The sequence below is a fragment of the Ursus arctos genome, unplaced genomic scaffold (assembly GCF_023065955.2).
Source record: "Ursus arctos isolate Adak ecotype North America unplaced genomic scaffold, UrsArc2.0 scaffold_20, whole genome shotgun sequence".
Classification (NCBI taxonomy): Eukaryota; Metazoa; Chordata; class Mammalia; order Carnivora; family Ursidae; genus Ursus; species Ursus arctos.
Window position 1 is genome coordinate 50,978,705 of NW_026622875.1, and position 21,794 is coordinate 51,000,498.

Genomic DNA, 21,794 nt, shown 5'->3' on the forward strand with positions numbered 1-21,794 from the left:
AGTCCATCCCCACAGCTGCAGTGGGGGGTGGGTGTGCTGGGGGAAGGGCTGGATGGTTATTCAGGAGGCACATGAGCTGCCACAGTCACACCTGCAGACCCTGAATACAGAACATTATCTCAAGGAAAACCAGGCAGAGCAGAGACCATCCCTTGTCCCCATGGGGACAAGTGAAAGAAAACTGCCTACAAACACAGTAGTCACTCTGGGAATGGAAAGGAGGCCACCTTGCGGCACATACTCACTGGCTGTGTGACCTTGGGCAAGGTACCTTCCCTCTCTGAGCCTCATTTCTCTCATCTGCAAACTAGGGGTAAAACAGCACCTCCCTAGAGAATTCAAGGGGACAATGCACACAGAGCCCCGAGCCTAACACCTGGCAGAGCCCGTCCTTGACAAACGGAAGGCAATTTTTCCATCACCGCCAGCAGGAAGATATTTTTGAGGTTGTGCATGGTTGGCTACTCTTTAATTTTTAAAAACCATTTATGGATGTCTGAGATGCATAGAGAAAAGTGAACATAACCCAAGTGCACAGCTCACTAAATTTTTATATACTGCATGCTAAACGCACACGTGTAATCAGCACCCAGAATAAGAAACAGAACAGGTCCAGGTCCCCCGGACGGCCTCTTTCCGCCCTTTTCTGGCTAACACCTGCATCAAGGGTGACCACTAGCCTGACTTCTCAGGGCTGAGATTAGCCACACCTGCTTTTGTCCTCGGTATATCTGGGATGGCACAGTGTGAACTCCTATGTCTGGCGGCTGCTGCTGCTTCTTCTTTTTTTTTTAAGATTGCATTTATTTATTTGAGAGAGACAGAGAGAGAGAGAACGCTCGTGAAAGCTCGAGCTGGGGGAGGAGCAGACTCCCCACGGAGCAGGCAGCCTGATGTGCGGCTGGATCCCAGGACTCTGGGATCATGACCCTGGGATCATGACCTGGGCTGAAGGCAGACGCTTAACCAACCGAGCCCCCCAGGCGCCCCTGTGTCTCGCTTCTCTCTCTCAACATCGTGTTTGGGGGCTTCCTCCAGGCTGTAGCATGTTTATTCTCACTGCTGTACAGAACTGCGTGGTCTGAACACACCGCCATCTATTTATCTATCCTCTCCCTTTAGGGACTGTCACCAAGAGGGTTTTCAGACGGGAGCAATCCTGAAGGGGTTGGAAGGTAGTAGCCCAGAAAGGGGCTCTGAAGTCTGTCATCATTCGCCCACTATTTTCTATCTGGTCTAGACTAGAGATTCCTGTCTTTAAAGACAGATGTGTGCCTTTGGGCTCTTGCCCCTAAAAAGCTGTGGACTGAATCACCTCCCACATTCAGAATCTCTCACGTCTATTACAGATGAACCGTGAGGCACCGTGGCCAACAGGTACGACTTAGGCCACCAAGGTCCTTTCTTGGTTTCCCCCTTTGTGAAATGGGGTCTAACGGGAAAATCAGACAGTGTTGTGAAAGCGCCCAGTGCTTGGTCAGTAGGACAAGTCTGGGAAGCCTCCCGCTGACAGTGAGCTGCTGAGACAGGCTGTGAGCTCTGTGCGGGCCAGCCAGCCGAAGTCCAGCTCCTTGGAGAAACCCAGTGGCTTCTCGGGGACCCTGCCTGCTCCTCGCTGGCTGAAATCTGCATCCCCGCAAAGCCACGCCGGAGCTCTGGTTCTGTGGATACAGACACAGTTGAGAGTGTCCACTGCAGGTTAGTCTAGCAAATTCCACAAGAATGCGCTGTTACTTGCCCGGAATATGTGTTTAATCCTTTCTTATTTTTAGCCATGCCGTTCCCTTCTTGGATGTGTGTCTTGTGCTTTGGCAGAGCTGGTCCCCGCATGTCAAGACTCTAATAAGCCCATTGGGGGAGAAAATCAAGATCGTTCTGCAGTTTTAAGGGAGAAAATCAAGATCGCTCTGCAGTTTTAAGAAGTCATATTTCACATAAGACCCCAAAGGAAGGCACAGCCACTGGACTACCGGGGGGAGTCAAGTAGCAGTGAGCGTGAGGACTGTCTCCACCACTGATGAGCTGGTGGCCCTGGTAAGCCCCTGGACCTTTCCACGTATCTTTTCTCTCTGTCTTCTTGATTCCATCCCTGGTCTCCACCCCAGGTTAGGCCTGGTCGCTCTCACAGCACCCTTTCAGGAGCCCTGGGAAGGCCCCCCTGCTGTTAGGAGTGTCTTTCTAAAATGCAGGTCTTCTATTGCTTCTCTGATTACACTATCGGTGTGAATACACCATCCAGGGCCCTGGGCTCTTTACAGTCTGGTCTCTCTCCTACCTTGCCAGCCCCTCGCAGGGCAACCATTCACATCCTAGCCAGTCTGTGTCATCTTGCCTGCGAGGCCCATGTTCCGGCCACCTGGAACACTCTTCCGTTCTTGTCCGCTTGGCAAACTCCAATACTGCTCATCTTAAAAATGTTCATACCCTTTGGTCCATTAATTCTGCACTTGGAAATTTACTCAAAGGGGAAGAAACATAAAATACAGAAAACATTTTGTCTTCGAAGATGTTCACTGCACAATTATTTATACTGGTACAGAATAGAGATTTCCTCAATACCTAACAATAGGGCAACAGCTAAGTAAGTGGACAATTATGGTCAATCGCAGCGTGGAATCCCGTAGGGCTGTTAAAAGGGATGATCGTAAGCCTGGCTGTCAAAGCACAACTTTTAAAAAACTCAAGACCTGCCTCTCCTACAAACACAGAGTGAACACATGCTAAAGATGTGTTTAATTCATCACTGAGGGGGATCAGCCGGGTGGTGAAACTAGTTCAAAGATGGATCTGAGAATCGGATACAACACTGGGTAATACCATGTAGGGCGCTGAACTACAACCTTTGGGATTTTATTTTCTGCAAGACAGAGGAAAGCATTTTCACCTTTCCTGGCAGAAGTCATTTATAACGGATCGGTCTTCTACAATCAACTTGTAACTTCCCAGACTCCAGGCCCTAGTGAGTTAGGCAGGCCTGCTAAACCTTTTCTCAGATTTCAGGGTGTCCAAGATTCACGTGAGGAGCCTGGTTACAATGCAGGTTCTGAATCCGTGCGTCTGGGTTGGGGCCCGGGATTCCACATTTCAGATAAGCTCCTTGGTGATGCTACTGCTGCTGCTTGTCCGTACTCATCTTAAGGTAGAAAGGGGCTAGGGAATGTTCCAGTCTACCACTGGAAGGATGTGCAATCAGCTTTTTGCCTGATTTCCACATTTTAAATACTTCTGAAAACATGATAATAACATGGGAAAAATGATAAATGTTACAACATGAAGTGAAAAAAATGAGAATATCAAGTAAGTATCTAGAAGACGTCAGCTTTGCAGAAAAATGGTAGGAAGTTTTAAAAGTACGCAGGTGCTTTTTGATATTATGGGCATTTTTTCTGTTTTCTATCTTTTTGCTATGAAAATTTTTCTTAACTGAGCATTTTAAAGCCAAGTTAAAAAAAAAAATTGAGAAAGAGAGACTCTGCTCCAACATCTCCTGTTCCAAGAAGCCTGACCCACCCCTCTCTTTTTGGCAGAATTCGTCATTCATTCTCTGAGTTTTGGAAACAGCAATTCTCAACCTCTTTTAGCAGAAGAGACCTACTGTGGTATCCCGATGTCCCAAAGAGAAAAAAGTGGAGGTTCTCTGGTTGTAAAGAAGGTAGGCAGCCCGAGACCATCCTGCTGAGCCCCCCTTCCCAAGCCTGTCCCTTCTTACGCCAGCCCCGGCAGGCCCTGAACCGGCTCAAGGGAACCCCTGGCTCCCCAACACTTAGCTTTAAAACCATAGCTAAGCACTTGGCAGTCCTGGCCTTAAGTCCTTCTCACTCTGTCAGGTACTGATGGACTCCAGCACCCTGTGAATTCTTACAGAACAAGGTTTCAAATGCATGCCCTCCTGTCGCCTGAACCAGGATCGTGATTCATGATGTGATTCATGAATGCACATATTAATAGATTCAATGTCCTCTTGGCCATAGCGTGAGAGGAAGCATGACTATGATTCAGTCTGCAACAAGAGATGCTGGGGTTCGAAGCTGGAGTCTCCGAGTGTGCTTCCTGGCTCTCTCTCAAAAATATATTTGCAAATGTGATTTCCCTGCGGGGGGTTCTAGCCATTTGCCCATCTGCCCACCCACCTATCTGTCCATCCAACCACCTGTCCATCCACCCCATCCATCTTTCTGTCTATCCATCCACCCATCCATCCACCTAACAAAGGTGTATATAGCAGCTGCTACGTTCCGGGCACTGTTGGGGTTCCGTGATGGTCAGGCAGGTGGTCCTGGCTCTCACAAATTTTGGCTTTTAGAGAATACTGACCAATTAGACACATAAATGTGAAATCATAATTGTGACAAGTTCAGGGAAAGGAGAGTTTCATAGTTATGAAAGACTCTGAGCTAGGCATGGCTGTCAGAAAGAGTTCCTAGGGGAACTACTTGAGCTGAGGGTGATGAGTCAAAAGTGGGGTGGGGGGTAGGGAACAGCATTCTAAGGAGAAGAAGAGTGTGTGCAAAACCCCCATGGCAGGCGTGTGCTTGGTAGGGGTGCGACAGGGCCAGTAGACAGTGGGGTTGGGGCAAACAGAATGAACAAGAAGCCAAAGGAAGATGTTCAAGATGCAGCTAGAGAGACAGGAAGGGCTGGAGGCTGTATTAAGAATCATATGCCTTATCTTAAGAGGAACGGGATTGCCATGCAGGGTTTTGACCAGGGGAGGGACATGGTCCGCAGTATGCCAGGAGCATTAGCTGAGAAACGACTGTAAATTAGATGGGAGAACTTCCCGTGGGGGGTTCAAGGAACAAACAGCCTGGGGAGCAGGGTTGCAGGTGAAGGGGTGCCCGGAGGTGTATGCTTCCAGTAGAAAAGGAGGGGAGGAGAAAGGGATTCTTCCTCTCCCACTCCCCCTGCCTGTGTTCCCTCTCTTGCTGGCTGTCTCTGTCAAATAAATACATAAAAAACCTAAAAAAAAAAAAAAAAAAAAAAAAAAAAAAGAATACAGAGGAGGAGGAGCCTGCAGGTTTGTCTCCACAGAGGCTTTGAGGAGGATGGACATCAGGCTGGGCCAACAGCCGGCCCAGACACTGCACGTCCCGCCTGCTGCTGTAAAGTTTCATGCACCTGAGGCTGGCAAGCTGGTGTCAGGGGACCACTGGGAGCCAACTTCCAGTCTGAGGCAGCTGGCAAACCAGAACCAGAGTGCTCAATTCACTTCTGTGTCTCTGGAAACTTCTACGTTCCCACCACCGCAAATAGGCCTCATGTCATAGCTGGCGATGCTCAGGTCTCTGTGAGGCCTGAAGACATGACCACAGTGGGGTGCACCTGGCCCAGGCCTCTGCTGGACGAGGGCTTCCAGTGCTGAGACTCCCTCGAGGGAGGTTCAACCTCAGACCCAGGTCGGCTGAAGGTCAATTGCAATGGCAAGATGCTCTCTGCAGTCAACCTCACACCCATCTCACAGAAAAGGAATTCGAGTACAATAAAAAGTGGAAAGGGAAGAACCTCTGGGATGAGGAAATGACATTTCCACCTGCTTCTGATTACATCTACTAGCCAGTGAGGCTGTGGGAGAGGGAGGACGGAGAAAGGGCTGTGGGGGCTGGAGGAAATGTTCTTGGCAGAACCATGTCTTAAGCTGCTCTCAGAACACAGCCTTTGGGAAGCACGCAGCTCAGGGGAGCAGGGAGACCTATGGAGACAAGATCAAGGAGCAGAAAATAAACTGCACATCTGGCGAGCCTGATGTTGTACGTCTACGCTGGGACACGCAGAGATGTCAAACCTGCTGTAGCCGTCAGGCCCCGGGGTTCAGAGAAGCCTTACTCTGTTAGGATGGGGGGGGGGCATGGGATGAGGGGGGAAGAGCTGGGCTGATGCTAATTCCTTTGTTGTTAATAACGGGTCACATCTGTTGGGAACTTACCGAGTTCCAGATCCTGCATTGAGAGCTTTTGTATCCACTACTGGGGATAATCCTCAGGACCTCTCTTTAAAGGGAGGGGGAGGACAGCTCATCCACCTCCAGGCTATCTTGATGAGAAGCTGTGCATCTGGGGAGGCCCAGACCACAACAGGAAGAGCTCCAGAATCAACAGACCCTGAAGTCCTCACATGATGTGCTGCTCAGGCTGCCGGAGCCAAGGGTCGCTCTTAAAGACCAAGGACCAGCTGCTTACCACCCATGACTGTGATCCCTACCACCTGCTGACAACGGCGCTCTCATTGTGTGTGGGCGCAAGGCCACGGGCCAGCCCAGGGCAGAGGAACGCAGGATCAAGGAAGACTCAGCGCTTGCAAACAGGCAGATCCGGCAGCCAGTCCTGGCTCTTCGACTGACAAGCTGTGACACCTCAGGTTGGAAGGTCTTTTCACCTCCTGGGGCCTCAGTTTCCCCAACAGGAAAGGAGAGTAATGATAGTGAGTTGGGAGGGTCACCACAGCTAATCACATGGAATGTCGGGCACATCACAGGAATTGAATATACACGTGTGGATCTAAAACAACGAGTCGTTAGGCACAATGGGACGTCCCAGTGGATGGCATGACTTAAAGGCCACTTCCCCTAGGCTATGCTGGGAGGGAGCAAAGGATCTTGGAGCTTCCTCCTGGGGCAGCCCCGAGCCAATGGCAAGCAGGTTTGAAAGCCCAGCTCCCCACTTCAAGGAGGACAAACTCTGGGGTGTTATGTGTATACCGGAGTTCCCCACAGGATCAGGCTGAGGCTAGGGTCCCCTGAAGTCTCATCCTTCCCTCTCTCCTTCATCTTCCCTATCCCATCATCTGGGCTCACAAGCTCATCTCATGTTTGCTTCTTGAGAATCTAGCCTAAGACCCTGTGTGACTTCCTGCGGAATGCCTGCCCTTTTCCTTGGCACTTAGAAAACTCCTTCAAGGGCTTGTTCAGGGTCACGGCCTCCTTCCGTGCAGCCTGTCCTCACCTCTTCAGCAAGGCACTCTCAGCACGTAACCACACTGTGCTGCGTGCAGGGCTGTGTGTGCACACGTGTGCGTGTGCGTGTGTGTGGGTGTGCAGTGCTCACTTGTGTGTGCTGTGGAAGTCTTGAGGGTAATAAATGTTTCTTGTTCACACTTATTGGGGGTTCAACTCATGTTTAGTGAAAGAATTTGATGGACCAGACAGCAGCCTTGTCCTAAAATACAACCTTTCATGGCAGAACTCTCTAGAGTCCAGGGTTTTGATGAGGGGGTACGTACAGAGGCCACCAAGGGAAATGGAGATAAAGGGGCACCTGGCTGGTTCAGTCGGTTAAGTGTCTGTGTTTGGCTCAGGTCATGATCCCAGGGTCCTGGGATCAAGCCCCGCATCGGGCTCCCTGCTCAGAGGAGTCTGCTTCTCCTCTGCCTGTACCCCTCCCCTCTGCTTGTGTTCTCTCTCTCTTTCTCAAATAAATAAACAAAATCTTAAAAAAAAAAAAAAAGGAAATGGAGATAAAAAAATGGGGGGTATTTGAGGTACCCGAGCCCTGATTCAACCAGAGCATATTCAAATTTAGGAGTGGGTTCTGTTGTTTACAAAAGTAACAATGATGATGACATCATGACGATAACCAGAGATCCGTGGATTAGTATAAACTGACCGAGACTCTGTAGGATTTGGGGGAAGGAGAGGCTTATTCTTCACGTGGTTCGTCCTGTCCTTGGCCATCTCTCTATGCAGTGAGAGCCACTGTTCACTGAACTCCCCTGTGGACGCACCAGGCAAGGGGCTTTGCATTAAGATGTCATTTGGTCCCTCCCAGCCCTTGGGGACAGGCATTCCCTATGTGTGACCAGCACAAATTGCCGCATCTTTACTGATAAAAATCTACCTGTTCACTTCCATCTCCTCTGCCACCGTTACCTCTTGCCAGGTAACTGCCACAAGGTTCTAACTAGCCTTCATATGTCCACTTTTCTTCTTATGATCCATTAACCCCATGGCAGCTTGTGATTTTTAGAGAATATACAGTGGACCCTTGAACCACACAGGTTTGAACTGTGCAGTTTCACTTTTATGTGGATTTTTTCTCAATAAATACATTACAGTACTGTAAATATATTTTCTCTCCCTTATGATTTTCTTAATAACATTTTCTTTTCCCCAGCTTACTTCATTGTGCAAATATAGGACGTAATCGGATAACATACCACATATGTGTTAATTGACTGTTCATGTTATCAGTAAGGCTTCCAGTCAATAGTAGGCTACTCGTCATTATGTTTTTGGAGAGACAAAGGTTATATGTAGATTTTTGACTGCCACAGGGCTTGGTGCCCCTAACCCCTGCATTGTTCAAGGGTCAACTGTGTATGGGATCATGCCATTCCCTGCTTCAAAGAGAAGCTCTCAGGGGCTTTCCCTTTGCTACTGACCCCTGGCATGACATGGCATGGCCCTGTCTACGCATTCCTCCACAGACATCTTCACTGTTTCCCGGGCTCTTGCCACACTGGTCTTTGAGCCGTGAATATGGCGGGCTGTTCGGGTATTCAAGCAGCTCTCCCTGCAAACTGGGGCGTTTCTCCCCATCCTTGGCCAGCAAATTCCTTCTCACTTTCTAGGTCTCAACGTCCTTGGAGAAAGATTCTCTGACCCCCTTAATAGAAAGCAGGTTAGCCCCACAGAACTAACCTCAATATGAATGAAATCCTTCTCTGCTTCCTTGTTTACCATCTGTTGTCCCCTCAGTCAGCTCTGGGAGTGCAGGGACCCTGTTATTTTGTTTCCCATTGAATCCCTAGGGCCTAGCACAGCACCTGGCTCTTAGCAAGGCCCAATAAGTATTCATCAAGTAAATACACAAATGGTGACTATTAGGGAGTAGGACTCACGTTCTGGCAAACTGCGCTGCGATACTGCTCAATGTCTCACGGTTATAAGTGAATTCTCACTTGTGGGGGTGGTGGGGGAAGGCGAGGACCACCTTCGGATGATGGTATAGGATGGGGATGGTGGTGACCTTCCAATGACCCTCGTCTGCATCCTACATCTCAATGCAACTTGAGACTCAAGGGGGGGACTCTCTTGCCCTGTGGAACGTGATTTTAACTGTAACTGGCCACATAAATGGTACAGCCCAAGCCGCAATCTGCTAGGCGGCTGTAAAAGCGTAAAGCATAGGTCAGGAGGCAGCACGACAAAAGGACCATATGTGGCATCTTACGTGGAGTCATGTCTATTTGCCATGTCAGGTGATGCCCCTCTGGTTGAGATGCCCTGGCTTGTGTCTTTGGTTGGGGGGCAATGGTAGGGTGCAGAACAAAGGCAGAAATCTTTAGCAAGTAGAAAGCAGCTTTCCCGTATTTATGGGTGGGGAAACTGAGGCTCGCAGAGCCTACCCGACACACAGAGTCACACACCTAGGACTTGAGGGAGATGGATTTGAATCTGGGCTTTTCTGACTCCCAAGAGGAGATGCAGTGCTCTGTATCCAAAGAGGACTGACTTCTCGAAAAGGCCCCAAGCCTGGGAATTGAACTGAAATGGCTTCAGAGAAAATTGCTGTCCTGATCAATGACTACTTGACAGGGCAGGTTTCTTTAGAAGTGAAAGCATGGCTGCGGTCCTGAGGCTTCATTCTGGGATCTGATTAGGCCGAGAAGGGAAAGCCCCCTCTGGGGTGAGGACAGCCAGGTCCAGTCAGAAGGAGCTGGCCGGGCTCCAAGGCCACCTGGGTGGTTTTAACAGAGATACTTTAAAACGAGTCAACGATTTCCTTTCCCTCCTGGATACTTTGCATTGGTCCAGGCCCTTTCACCCCTGCAGGCTCAGTGCCTTCCCTGGGGACTGGCTGGCTGCAGTGGGGAGGGGGAAGGGATGGCCAGCTGGGAGTCAAGGATTCTGGGCACTGTTCTGGGCTCAGTCACTGTGAGGTCTTGGGCAAGTCATTTCTTCTTCCCAAGTGTCAGAGGCTCCTCATTCACTAGAGGAAGAGGCTTAGCGGTTCTAACCCGGGGTGGGGAGGTGGGGGCATGAGGGAATTTCTGGGCACTTGTTAAAATTCTGACCCGTCTTCCCCTCTGCAGAAGGGATGCTGATGGAGGAGGCTGCATGAGGGAGGTGAACGCCAATGTGGACACATAGTTCCCATACACCATGGCAGAAGCTGAAGGGCCCCAAACGTTCGCCCTGTCAAAGAAGCATGGAAACAACACTCATTCAAGCACATTCTTTCTTTAAAAAAAAAAAAAAAGCAAAAGAGCACGAACACTCCTTAACCATCTTTGGACAAAGATTTTCATATTCTCTCAGCAAGGTTGCAGCTTGCCCAACAAAGTGGTCTAAATGATTGAACAAGGACTCTGGCTCAGACGGACACCCTAAGAAGAGCCAGGGGTTTGCTGGCCCAATACTGACCCTCAGGATTGCAGACGCACATGGGAGGTGACATTTGTCACTTTTTAGCAGTCCCCGTATGACCTCCCCCACCCCTAAGTGCTGGGGGAATCCTCCTCTGTGTGAGTCTCAGGGCAATGATGAAGCAGAAACGCTAGTGATCTGCTTTCCCTGGGGTGTGGTCTCCCGGCGACAGGGACCTAACCTCAGCCAGTGAGAGGCTCCTGCCTGACTCCAGAGCAAGAGGCCGTGAGAAGCCAGGCAGGGACGGCTGTGTCCAGGGCACCACTCCAGGCTCTTCCTGTGGCCAGACAGAGCCTGGGGTCCTGGCTCCTCAGGTGTCTGGTTCGCCTTCCTGGTGATTCTGAGAGCCACCAGATAGCCTTTGAACCCATTCCGATTCTGCCAAAAAGAGAGAGCCAGTCCCTCCTCCTCCCTCCTAAGATCTCAGCCCGGTACCCATTGCACATGGCGATGACTTAATCATCTGTGGATTTATGTGTGTACCATATTTTCTATTTGAAAAATATCAAGAAAATAGGTTTGCTATGGAATTCCTACAAGCTTCTCACCCAGCCTGAGAAGGGAGCTGGGGGTGGTGGCTCACAGTCGCAAAGCTGATTCTCCAGATTCTTGGTTGGCCCTGGGGGAATTTTTAGCCTTAGTTGTTGGCAACTCTCCCTGAAAAGTAAGAAGGGCTGGGTTGAATAAGAATGGGAAACTCAGCATACTCTTGGCACCTGGAAAGCAGTCTGGAATGCCACCCCACCGGTCTCGCCTGGAACTCTCAGGTGGGGTTGGTCTTGGACAAATGCTAACACCCGACCTGGAAAAGTACTCCCAGATCTATTTATTAATATCAGGGCAAACGCTTTAAGAATCTATTACATATTTCTAGTTATTCCCCCCAATGCTTTGTCAAGCACTACTCAGACCGTAGCATAAAAACAAAGGTCCCAAGGGTCACAGGAAAATCAGCTGATGTCCCTCGTGTACAGATTACGTGGTTACAAATCAGATCGTTTCCTCTTCTCACCCACTCCGTGCTCCATACCAGCTGCAGGTACACTTCCTGTAGGTTCCAAGGCCTTCAAAATTTGGTACCTAATCTAAAATCTTGTGAAATTTTGCCTGGTTTAAATTTGGTGGCTATCCTCCATGGAAATTTCCCCTCAAATAGACAGTTGACAGAGAGCCAGGCATTCAGAAGACTCATGCAGGGAAGAACGTGTTTGTTCTAAAAAAGCAAACCTTCCTACTCAGAAAAGATTTTTTCCCCCCCTGCCAGGAAAGTTGAGAACAGATTGTAGGACTTCATCTTAGCTCATGGGTTGAAAAGGCAAAGTCCCAGAAAGGAGGGAGAAGGGTACGTTGTAGGATTCTGAAGGCTGAGTGCTAAAGAAAAATCAGTGGAAATGAGAGCGTCTTCCAAAGAACTCTATTTTTTTTTTAAGATTTTATTTATTTATTTGACAGAGAGAGAGACAGCCAGCGAGAGAAGGAACACAAGCAGGGGGAGTGGGAGAGGAAGAAACAGGCTTCCAGAGAAGGAGCCTGGTGTGGGGCTCGATCCCGTAATGCTGGGATCACACCCTGAGCTGAGAGCAGACGCTTAACGACTGAGCCACCCAGGCGCCCCCAAAGAACTCTTGATAATGAAACTATCACCATAGTGCTCAAAATGGAACAGTAATTAATGCAAGTGGTATTTTGGGGGCGTACAGATGACTCAGAAGCTGACAATGGGATGTTAAGCAATGTCTTCCTGGATCCCACAGCTCAGTGTTCTCATCGAAGGCAATGTGCCCAGTGATTTTTTTTTTCCATCTACACAAGGAATTCCACCTGTGGAAGACCTGCTACGTTACATCCACTAGCTCTTAACTGGGAACACTGTGGTCTACCCGAACATTCCAAACCTCTCCTGTTGGGCATGGATTGCATTCTAGAAACCTTCTTAACCAGAGCGATGACAGTGAGCAATGAATCACATTCTCCTTCACCGACCAGGTGAGGGTCTGAATTAGCAGTGCAAAGGCCAAAAGGCAGGGAGGGAAAGGCAAGAGCCGGCTCCAAATCTCTGACCTGCCAGAAAAACTCACCCTCGAGGGTGGAGATGCCAGTGCCTTTCCTTGTCATCCCGCTCGGTTTCTGTTATTAAAATTAGCGGCTGGCCAATTCCTCAGTGTGAACTGAGGAGTCAAGCTTGGCATCTGACGGTCCTTGACTGATTTGAGCCCAAGTCCTGATGTGGCTCCAACATCCCTCCCCATTTCACAGAACCACATTCATTCTGGACCAGCCAATGCTCTCGTCTCTTGCTCACCACACACAGGAGCAGGACTGAGGTTTCATGGTGGTCCCCAGAGACTTACTTTTTTTGGGGTCTTAGAAGAGCGGGCTTTGGTCTGCTCCCCATCCTAACCTTTAGAGGTGTGGTGTGCCCATTGTCGATGGGAAATAAGTTAACCACCTTTTCTTTGTAGGTACATAATCTCTATGAATTTATCACATTGGTAAATTTGTCACAGCAGCATGGACTCTTCTAAGAGTCCCCTGAGAGAAGGTGAATTACAGGGAAGGGGTACAAAAAAGTAGCATCATTGCCTAGCTCAGTGGCAAAACCAGGTCAAAGGCTGCTGTGTCCCTTTCTATCTGCCTAGGATCTGAGTGTGGGTGTCAGGGATGCAGCTCCCCTCCCCACCCATGAAAACCAGTAAAGAGCAGTAAAATCCCAAGGCCACACTCCCCCTCCAGCCTCTCCCACACCCCCATCTGTCCAAACCTCCCGGCTGCTGTGCCCTCCTATGTCTCTGAGGCCTGCCTCCCAACTGCACTTTACAGAGGACAAGGGTATAGAGAATGAAAGAAGGTTCTAGGGCTTGGAAATCTGGATGTGACCTCTTTAAACTTATTCAGACAACTTGTTTTTAAAACGCCCAGTGTTTATCCACGGAGCAATGCGATTGGGGAGGCAGATGAGGTTCCAGGGAAAGGTCTGAGAAAGATAAAAATAGTCTTGGCTTACAGAGTGGAAATCCAAGCCCTGTCAAGGGTACTTCCAGGCTATTTTTTCTTTGGCCAGTCAGAGCTGGGAGCTTTCACATAATGATGGCACAGTAAAGAACAATGCTATCACAAGAGCAGACCACAGAAGTTCTCCATGGGGGCCTGGAAGCCAAGGCAGGCCTGGTCTTGGGTCTACCACAAAGCTGGCATCTTGGCTCAGAGACCGTCTTTACCGTCAAATTCTAGCACTACGCCACCCAGATTCCCTCACCCTCTGAGGAGGGCTGTTCTAGGGGGGCTGACTCACCATCATCTCTTCTGGGTTCCCATTGGCTATCTCCACCACCCTCAGGGCAGGGTCCACCTTGACCTTGGCGCGGGTCATAAACTGGATGACAGATGAACTGTCCTGTGGAGGAAACAACACAACTCAGTGACAGATTTTTTCTTTCTATTCTTTTATTTAATATATATATATTTTTAGCAACAACGTCTGGGCCTTCAGGTACCGGGTCGAACTAAATTCCAAGATTCCATGTGGGCCAGGCAAAAATGTTATCACTGAACTAGATACCTTCCCATCCCCGGCACCCACATAAAGCAGAGTGTCCCAGTCTCTCTCGAGAATTCTCTCCTGCCGTGGCGGATGCTGAAAACCTGAAGTTCTGCCAATCACCAATACATGCAAGCTTGTGTGCTGTGGTCTCCAAGTGGTGGGAGCCAGGTATTTGGATATTGATACTGACATAGTCACAAAGAGTAGAAAATAAATAAAGCTGTTTAATTGTGTACAACAAATCCAGGCCTGGCATTCCGTAGAAGGCATCTGATTTCTATTTCTCAAGCATCTTCCTGCTCTGACCACAACCCTCAAACCCTTCACATGGGTTACTTTTAACTCTTTCTCTACCCTTAAATGAGTCTGTCTGGGGGTCAATCCCATCTAACGTGGAGAGAGGGGACTGGATGGAGGGATAACAAAGGGAAACATATGGCTTATAAATCAGGCGATGGCCCGAAGAGCAGGGAGACTGTGGTGGGCGTGGGCTCATCGAAGACTGAGGAAGAACCCACCAGCCAGAGGCAGTCGCCAGCCTTGGTGGGGGCTCAGATCCAGGTAATGAGAAAATGGCTCCCAGGCAGCGGTGGAGGACAATTTGGAAAGAGGGCAAAACTATGGCTCAGGGAAGGGTCAGAACCTTGAGCCCGTGGTGCACACGGTGCTGCACTGACCGTGGGTGGAGGAGTGCCCGGCTTCTGCTGTGGAAACAGCACAGGCAACCGGAGCGTTGGGCAGCCCACCTGTGGGGGCGGCTGGGGCTCCGCCTGCAAGGTGTTGCGTGGCCCACCCACCCCCGTGTCCTCAGCCTGCCTGCCACACAGGGAGGTATACATCCGCTGCCAGCTTTGCCCCATTTCTGGTAAACCCTACCCCCCGAGAGTGAGAGTGGAGGACCCTCTCCTAGAAAACGGTTCTGAGGGAGCCCTCTGCTCCTCTCTGCCCAAGAAGCCAGGGAGGCCTTCCTGGGAGGACACTCGGGATGCCACTTTGGGTACTTTACCTGGGAGCTACACCCTGATTATTGTTCTGTTTTCAAACGGCCATAAAACCAATCTTGAATGCTTCTGGGAAGCTTGCCACTCAAACGGACTGTGCCAGTGAGCTCTCACTAAGCAGTAAATAATTTTGTGGGCAAATAAGCTTTTACCAATGTAACAGTTGTGCAGATTCGTGGTTTTATGTGTCAGGATATACTGTTGGCGATCTCGGATCATCGCCATCTTGGATGTCCCCACAGTAATGGTAATGACGATGACGGTAATTGTCAGAGCTGAACGAGCGGCCTGCCATGCGACAGGCCCCGGCAGTTGCCGAAGAACACTTTCAGGGAAATCGGAATCCTCTGCTACTTGACAAAGTCAGACCCTACATCTCAAGTGAAAACTTGTTAAGATCGAAACAATAAGACCTCAAATTCCCTGGTCTGGGGCTGGACCTTGAGGTCAAAGGAAAATAAACACAACTGTAAGCCCAGGCAGACCACAAGGCTGGAGCAGCTCCATATCCTTAGGGAGGCCAGAGGGCTCCCGGCGCCGGCTAGCGCTCCCTCCCCAAGGGAGGTCATGGCTGGCTACAGGGGACTCACTTTCTGCATTTCAAGCTCTGGGAGCAGCAGGGGCCCCATCTGGTTCCAGGTCGGCCTCATTTTAGGCTTTCCTCTGCACCTGGAATTTCTGGTTTCTGCAGAAAGGGCACTTTCAGTGAGAATAAGCCTCTAACACCTACAGAAGACACCCCACATCCGTCTCTTAGATGCAGACTGGCCTGGATGGCCCTTGGGAACAGCAGTCAGTGGGACATGCCCCTTGGCAAAGGGTCACCACAGGTCACCGAGAGGGAGAGAGCTGAAGAGGAGCCGGCCGCAGAGCTGATGCAAGAAAGGCCTTGGGCCTTGCAATTAAATTAAGGACAGATGAGTGAAGTCAAGCAGCGTACGTCTGGGTTAAGGGTGAAAGAGGAATCAGAGTGGCTTCTTGTCCTCAGTGCCATAATCAGGGCTCTGTTGACAATGACAAGCACGGCATGGGGAATAAAACTGTCACCAGGGCCATCTGTCACGAAGATGACCGGGACAGGTAAGTATACAGGATCCTGGGGACCCACGTTGGGAAGGCGCTTCCTGTGATGCGGGGCTTCCAGACCCCCTTCCCGGAATCTCAGGATGCCCCTGGGGCTCTGGCTCCTGCCTGGTCCTCTCCCAATGCTGTCCTGTTTTAAAGGAGACGCACAACAGGGAGTCACTGCTGTGAGAGCCCAACGCACCCCAAACTGATTTCCCTGCAAAGAAAACCAGAGAGAACAGAACTGCGCATGGCTCTGCCTGGGTGTGTGGGGGCGGCGCCAGCTACAGACGGAAAGTGGGCGGAACATCCTGTATCCCCCCTGCCTGGGATTTCTCAGGTCGGCATGCTACTGCCACGCCTAATTTAAAAACTAACACTGGAACAACTTTTCTAAAGATATTCATTCAGGTTTATACTGAACACATTCAGTTTTTCCAGAGGAAAATAAATAGAATCTCTGTGGCTAACAGGCATATTTTATTTTATCTTCACAAGTGATTATTTTTAAAGCATCTTGTTGGATGTGGCCTTTCATACTCAGCCGCTCTTATGTTAAAATAAATCAGTGAATTTGTCTGACATTTTTTAAGAACCACTAATTCACTGACTGAGGTATTTTTAAATGAGCCTCTTTTGAGATGACAAACCCATAATAGCAAAGTCACCTGAAATTCAAAAGTTGGACCTCTGAAAGAAGGTGTCGCCCAAAAAAGGAAAGGCAAACTACCACCCAGGGGTCAAATCTGGCCCTTTGCCTTCTTGTAAATAAAGTCTTATTGGAACACAGCCAATGTGGAATATGCCCACTCATTTGAGTATTGTCTATGGCTGCTTTCATGATACAATGGCAGAGCTGAGCTGTGGCAAGAGACTGTATGGTCTGGAAAGCCTGGAATATTTACTACTGGCCTTTTACAGAAAAGGTCTGTTGACAACTGATTTAGAAGGGGATCCCGAGAGCAGTGGGACTGGCATCCCTTGGGAGCTTGTCAGAAATACAGAATCTCAAACTCCACCCCCAGGAATTTTCATTTTAACAAGGCTTCCAGGTGATTCTGATGCAAGCTAAAGTCCAGGAAACTTAAATGTGCAAACAAAACACCTGGGGAGCTTATTAAAATGAAGATGTTGATTCAGTTACGTCTGGGTCATAGAGCCCAAGATCCTGCACTTCTTCTTCTTCTTCTTCTTCTTTTTTTTTTTTTAACTCTGCATTTCTAATAAGTTCCCAAGTGCTACTGATACTGCTGGTCCTCAGACCACACTTGGACTAGCAAGGGTCTGTTATCCCCCACCCCCAGCATCCTCCAGCATCAAATTATCAATGGCACTTGCCAGAAAAGTTTTAAAAGGGGCAGGCAGAGTTTCTGAGAAAACCCACTCCAATGCTTTTAAATGAGCCCAAAGAGTGCAGTTCCCCAGGAATTACCTTCTTCAATATTTCTGTGTTCAGCAGCATATAAATGTCTATAGTACGACTTTCTTCTTTAGCAAGTGCACTAAGGTTACAGTGCATCGTTAGGCAAGAAATTCCTGTTTTTTCACAGTCCTGAGAAGAAAAATCAGAGAGCTGTCAAATGGTATTAAAAACAAAGACAAATGCACAACAGTTTATGGAGTAGAGGGCTCCATGAGGTTCTATTCTGGTCACTAAGACAATCCCAGGCAGAGGAATTCCATAGGAAGGTGCAATCATTCCTTATTGCCACCAGAGGGCAATAGAGGGATTTCCTGCCCAGTAGGCACCAGAACAAACTCTGGTCAAGCAAATGGGAAAAAGCCACACACTGGTCTACCCTACCGAAAAACTGGATTTCACAAGGAGAAATAATCGTTTTCAAAAAGAAACACATTTACATATTCCAAAACCATTTTTCTTATGAGTTCTGAACACAGGGTGTGTTTCCTACATTATGTGATTTTTTGCCTATGCAGCGGCAAATACACTTTCGTGCTCCTTTTTTTCAGGTAGAGCAAATAAGAGGGTTGAGAAGTCATAGGATTCATGAAAACATATGAGTAAAGAAAAGCACAGGTTTGACCAAGAAAATACGTGAGTCACCAACAGAAACTTAAATTCCAAATTAAAGTTACAAAAGAGAAATTCTTCTCTTTTGTAAGGTAGGATCCAAAACGTATACACAAATGTTTACGATGATTCAAGGGTGGTGTAGGACTGTCAGCCCGATACAGAGTCGCGTCTGTCACACGACTAGGTATCACTGTACCTAACCATTCTAAGGGCTTTTAAAAATAGTTGTTTCATCGGCACTAGGTAAGTAAAAACAAAAACCAAAAACAAAACCGAGAAAAACCCTCAAAACCAAAAAACCATCCCCCCATATTCCAAGTGGCAAACAGTCCTACTTTCTTTTTCAGGAAAAAAAGAGAAAAAAAATTGTGAGGGAGATGTGCCCAGCCTGAAACAAGGAGCCAAAGAGATGGAACCAGATATATGGAGGAAAGGAGGCTTTGGGAAAGCATACAATTCCATAAGGGTCCATCTTGATGGACATCTTACACGTTTATGCCCAGGTCAAGATGTAGAACACTTCCGGTACTTAAGCAGCCTCCCCCCTGTTGCTATTCCTTCAAGAGTAACCGCCATCTTGACCTCCAACACCACTGCCAGTCTTGCTATTTCTGAACTCCATGTAAGTGAAATAGCATGTGTGCTTTGGTTCCAGCTTCTTTCAGGAGTTATTATGTCTGTGAGATTCATTCATTCGTTCATTACTCTGTCATGTTCCCCGTGCGGCTACACCACAAGACCTACCAGTCCTTCTGTGGGTGGGGGTCTGAACTGTTCCCAGCTTCTAACTATAAGACTACTGTAAAAGTCTTTATCCACGTGTTCTGGGGGACATAAATACTCATTTATCTTGGGGAGATACCTGGGAGTGGAATGCTGGGTCGCAGGGTACAGGGATGTTTAGTTTAATGGATCCTGCCCCAGAGTTTTCCACAGTGCTTGGAGGAGAACCATCACTCTTGATTAGACTCCTACTAGTTGGAGAAATGTTTTACTTTGTGCTTGGTGGGTTGCAAAGGTTTTCCCTTTGCCAGGCAATGGAATTTGGAATGTAAATTTAACACTTTGATTGAAACCTCAGGCTGAAAAATAGGAGTTGACCACAGTCCTTGTGACTTTATACGCCAATTGATTAAAACCAGATTTGGGAAGTAATAAATGCCAAATAGAAAACTGGCCTCTCATCTCAGACTTGCTTTCCTAGTGAGGACCACCCATGCTACCCCAACTAGTAAGCAAATTCTTACCAAGACTTTTCTTCCAGACTTTGTGAAAAAGGCAAATATTGTATGGAAGATATTTTCTTGCTCTTGAGGGATGATGCAGGGGGTTGGGTTTTTCTGGAAAGAACAGTTTCCCTTCTCTTGGCTCACCTGAAAGTGAAAAGAAATCCGTCAGAGTGGTCTGTCCCAAGAATGACTCATGAGCCTGGAATCCCTTATGCCGGGGGGTGATAACAAAGTCAGCTCTTCCCCCTTGTCCATTCTCCAGTGGACAGTATGGCTGCAAAGCTAAAGGGAGAGTAGTAGCATCAACCAGGCCAAACAATCCTAAGCCCTTAAGTAACTGAGATGAGATGGTACGCAACATGCGACTGAGACACAGTAAGACTTAAGGAACAAAACAAACCCGATACTTCACGGTTTCCAAGGCACGTTTATAAGCCTCCTTTGAGCTGCTCTTTGAGATGAGCTTCCATGCTCTTTGTCTGGATGAGGAAACTGAGACTCAGGTTAACAAGTCACTGGCCAACAATCAGAGTCCAGAACCCAGGTTTTAAACCCAGGTCTTCTGAGACCAAGCCCTCATGCCTGGTCCACTGCCAGAGGTTTTCAAACTGTGTTCCATGGAACTCCCAGGGTGCTATAAAACCCCACAGTCATCTCCCTAGAGAGGAGAAGAGGCTTCTCTGGGCCCCATTCTCTGCTCCTTGGGCAGCCACCCCACTGAGCCATATGGGAGCTTCTATGCCCATGAGCTCTTGGCGAGTTATCTGATTTTGCTTCTGACGGCAGTAGCAACCGTGCTGAGCAATAGCAACATTAAAAACAAAACACACTGAAACAACAGTTTATGGCCTCCCATGTTGGTTTCTTTGAGAACAACACTATTTTTGATGCCTAAATTGAGGAAATGTTGAAAAAGCCAAGACTCCCTTATATACATCATCATACCACACTGGTTGTAGCTGAGGACTAGACAGAACTTAAGGTCAAGTGGTAAAATTCGTAATTAGTAATTCATAATTTAGGATGGTGTTTATAATCCCATTTCTAACCAGAATCATCTGTTTAAATCAAACACTCTTATTTTTAGTGCCCTTGAGGAAAATACAGTGTGTTTGAATTTATTCAAGAATGTTTCAGCTTCCCATTCATGGTAGGGAGCAAAACTTAAAATTTTTACATAAAGAAACTTCTAACTTAAGCCAATAGTGCTAATCTTTTCATAATGAACTATAATAAAAATAAGACCCCATATTTGCTGCATTAATCTTGATTTTATCTTTGGTCTAAACACATAGATTTACTATATATGCCTAAAAACAAATTTAAGATGAAGGTCTATTTCCTCAAATTAATTATTAGAAAAGAGAGTGTTGCCTTTACCAATCGCTTATAGTTTAGGATTTATTATTCTTTAAGAATATCTCATAATTTGGGACTGTTTTTCAATTACTTCATTTTTTAAAAAAGATTTTATTTATTTATTTGAGAGAGAGAGAGTGAGGGAGAGAGAGGGAGCACAAGTCGGGGGGGGGGCGGTGAGGTGGGGAGAGAGGCAGAGAGAGAAGCAGAGTCCCCGCTGAGCAGACAGCCCGATGCTGGGCTCTACCCCAGGACCCTGGGATTGTGACCTGAGCCAAAGGCAGATGTTTAACCGACTGAGCCACCCAGGCGCCCCTCAATTACTTTATTTGAACCACAAAATCTGGGAAGACACATTAGCCTGAAACGGTCTCAATCAATGCTAGTTTTGGCCGCTTTTAGAGGTCACGAGAGGGAATTAATGGGAAGGAGGAAATGAGATTTAACACAGATTTGGGGACTATTCCTTGGGTGCAAGTGTGTCAAACTGTGATAAATATTTTAAAGCTCATTTCAGAAAGCAAAACGCAGGTCACTTACGTAGTGAGGATCATGGATAATCGCAAGACAGATGAGAAAAACTGCTCCAGAGTTACGCAAATGAGCACTTGTGTTTTGTCATAAAATTTCACCAAGAAGCTTAGATTCAAAATGTACTGCATTTCAAATTAATTAGACAAATTTGAGATGACATGCTCTGGCAAACTGGACTAAAAAGTAGCTTTGTTGTGATATATGCTGACCTCAAAGGATGCATATACATTTGTGTAAAATCATTTTGGGAGATGTGTGAATGGGAAGAGTAATGTACATTAATATATTATTCTTGCATAATTTTAAGTATGCAATCTCATGGCCAGGCTAAATATTTTAAGAAGATATTATTTAATTCACATTTCTAACTTTTCATTGAGGTAAAATTTACATTCACAAACATGCACAGGTCTTAAGTGCGCAGTCTGATGAAATCTGACAAAATCACCCACATCACCACCACCCCAAGGAAAGTACAGATCTGTCACTCGCTCCCGAAAGTTCCCTCTGGCCTCTTTCCAGTCCATTCCCATCCCCTACCTCCAAGGCAACCACACTTCTCATTCCGACTAAGTCGGCCAAAAAAGTGTTAAATGTACCTCATTAGAGAAGTGCAGGACTGTATTATTTGGGGGTTACCCTCTATTGAGGCACAAGGGCGCATTGTGGA

At 47.8% G+C, this 21,794-nt stretch overlaps 1 protein-coding gene across 1 annotated transcript in view; it reads right to left on the reverse strand.

The window, feature by feature from the left end:
- ITGA9 (integrin subunit alpha 9) overlaps window positions 1–21,794 on the reverse strand; it is a 326,573-nt gene that overhangs the window by 17,910 nt on the left and 286,869 nt on the right. Inside the window, exons 24-26 of the mRNA XM_026496718.4 lie at window positions 19,250–19,375; window positions 17,400–17,519; window positions 13,653–13,754 (exon numbers count right to left, since the gene is read on the reverse strand). Of these exons, the coding sequence (XP_026352503.2) occupies window positions 13,653–13,754; window positions 17,400–17,519; window positions 19,250–19,375 (348 nt within the window). The remainder of the gene's footprint in view (window positions 1–13,652; window positions 13,755–17,399; window positions 17,520–19,249; window positions 19,376–21,794) is intronic.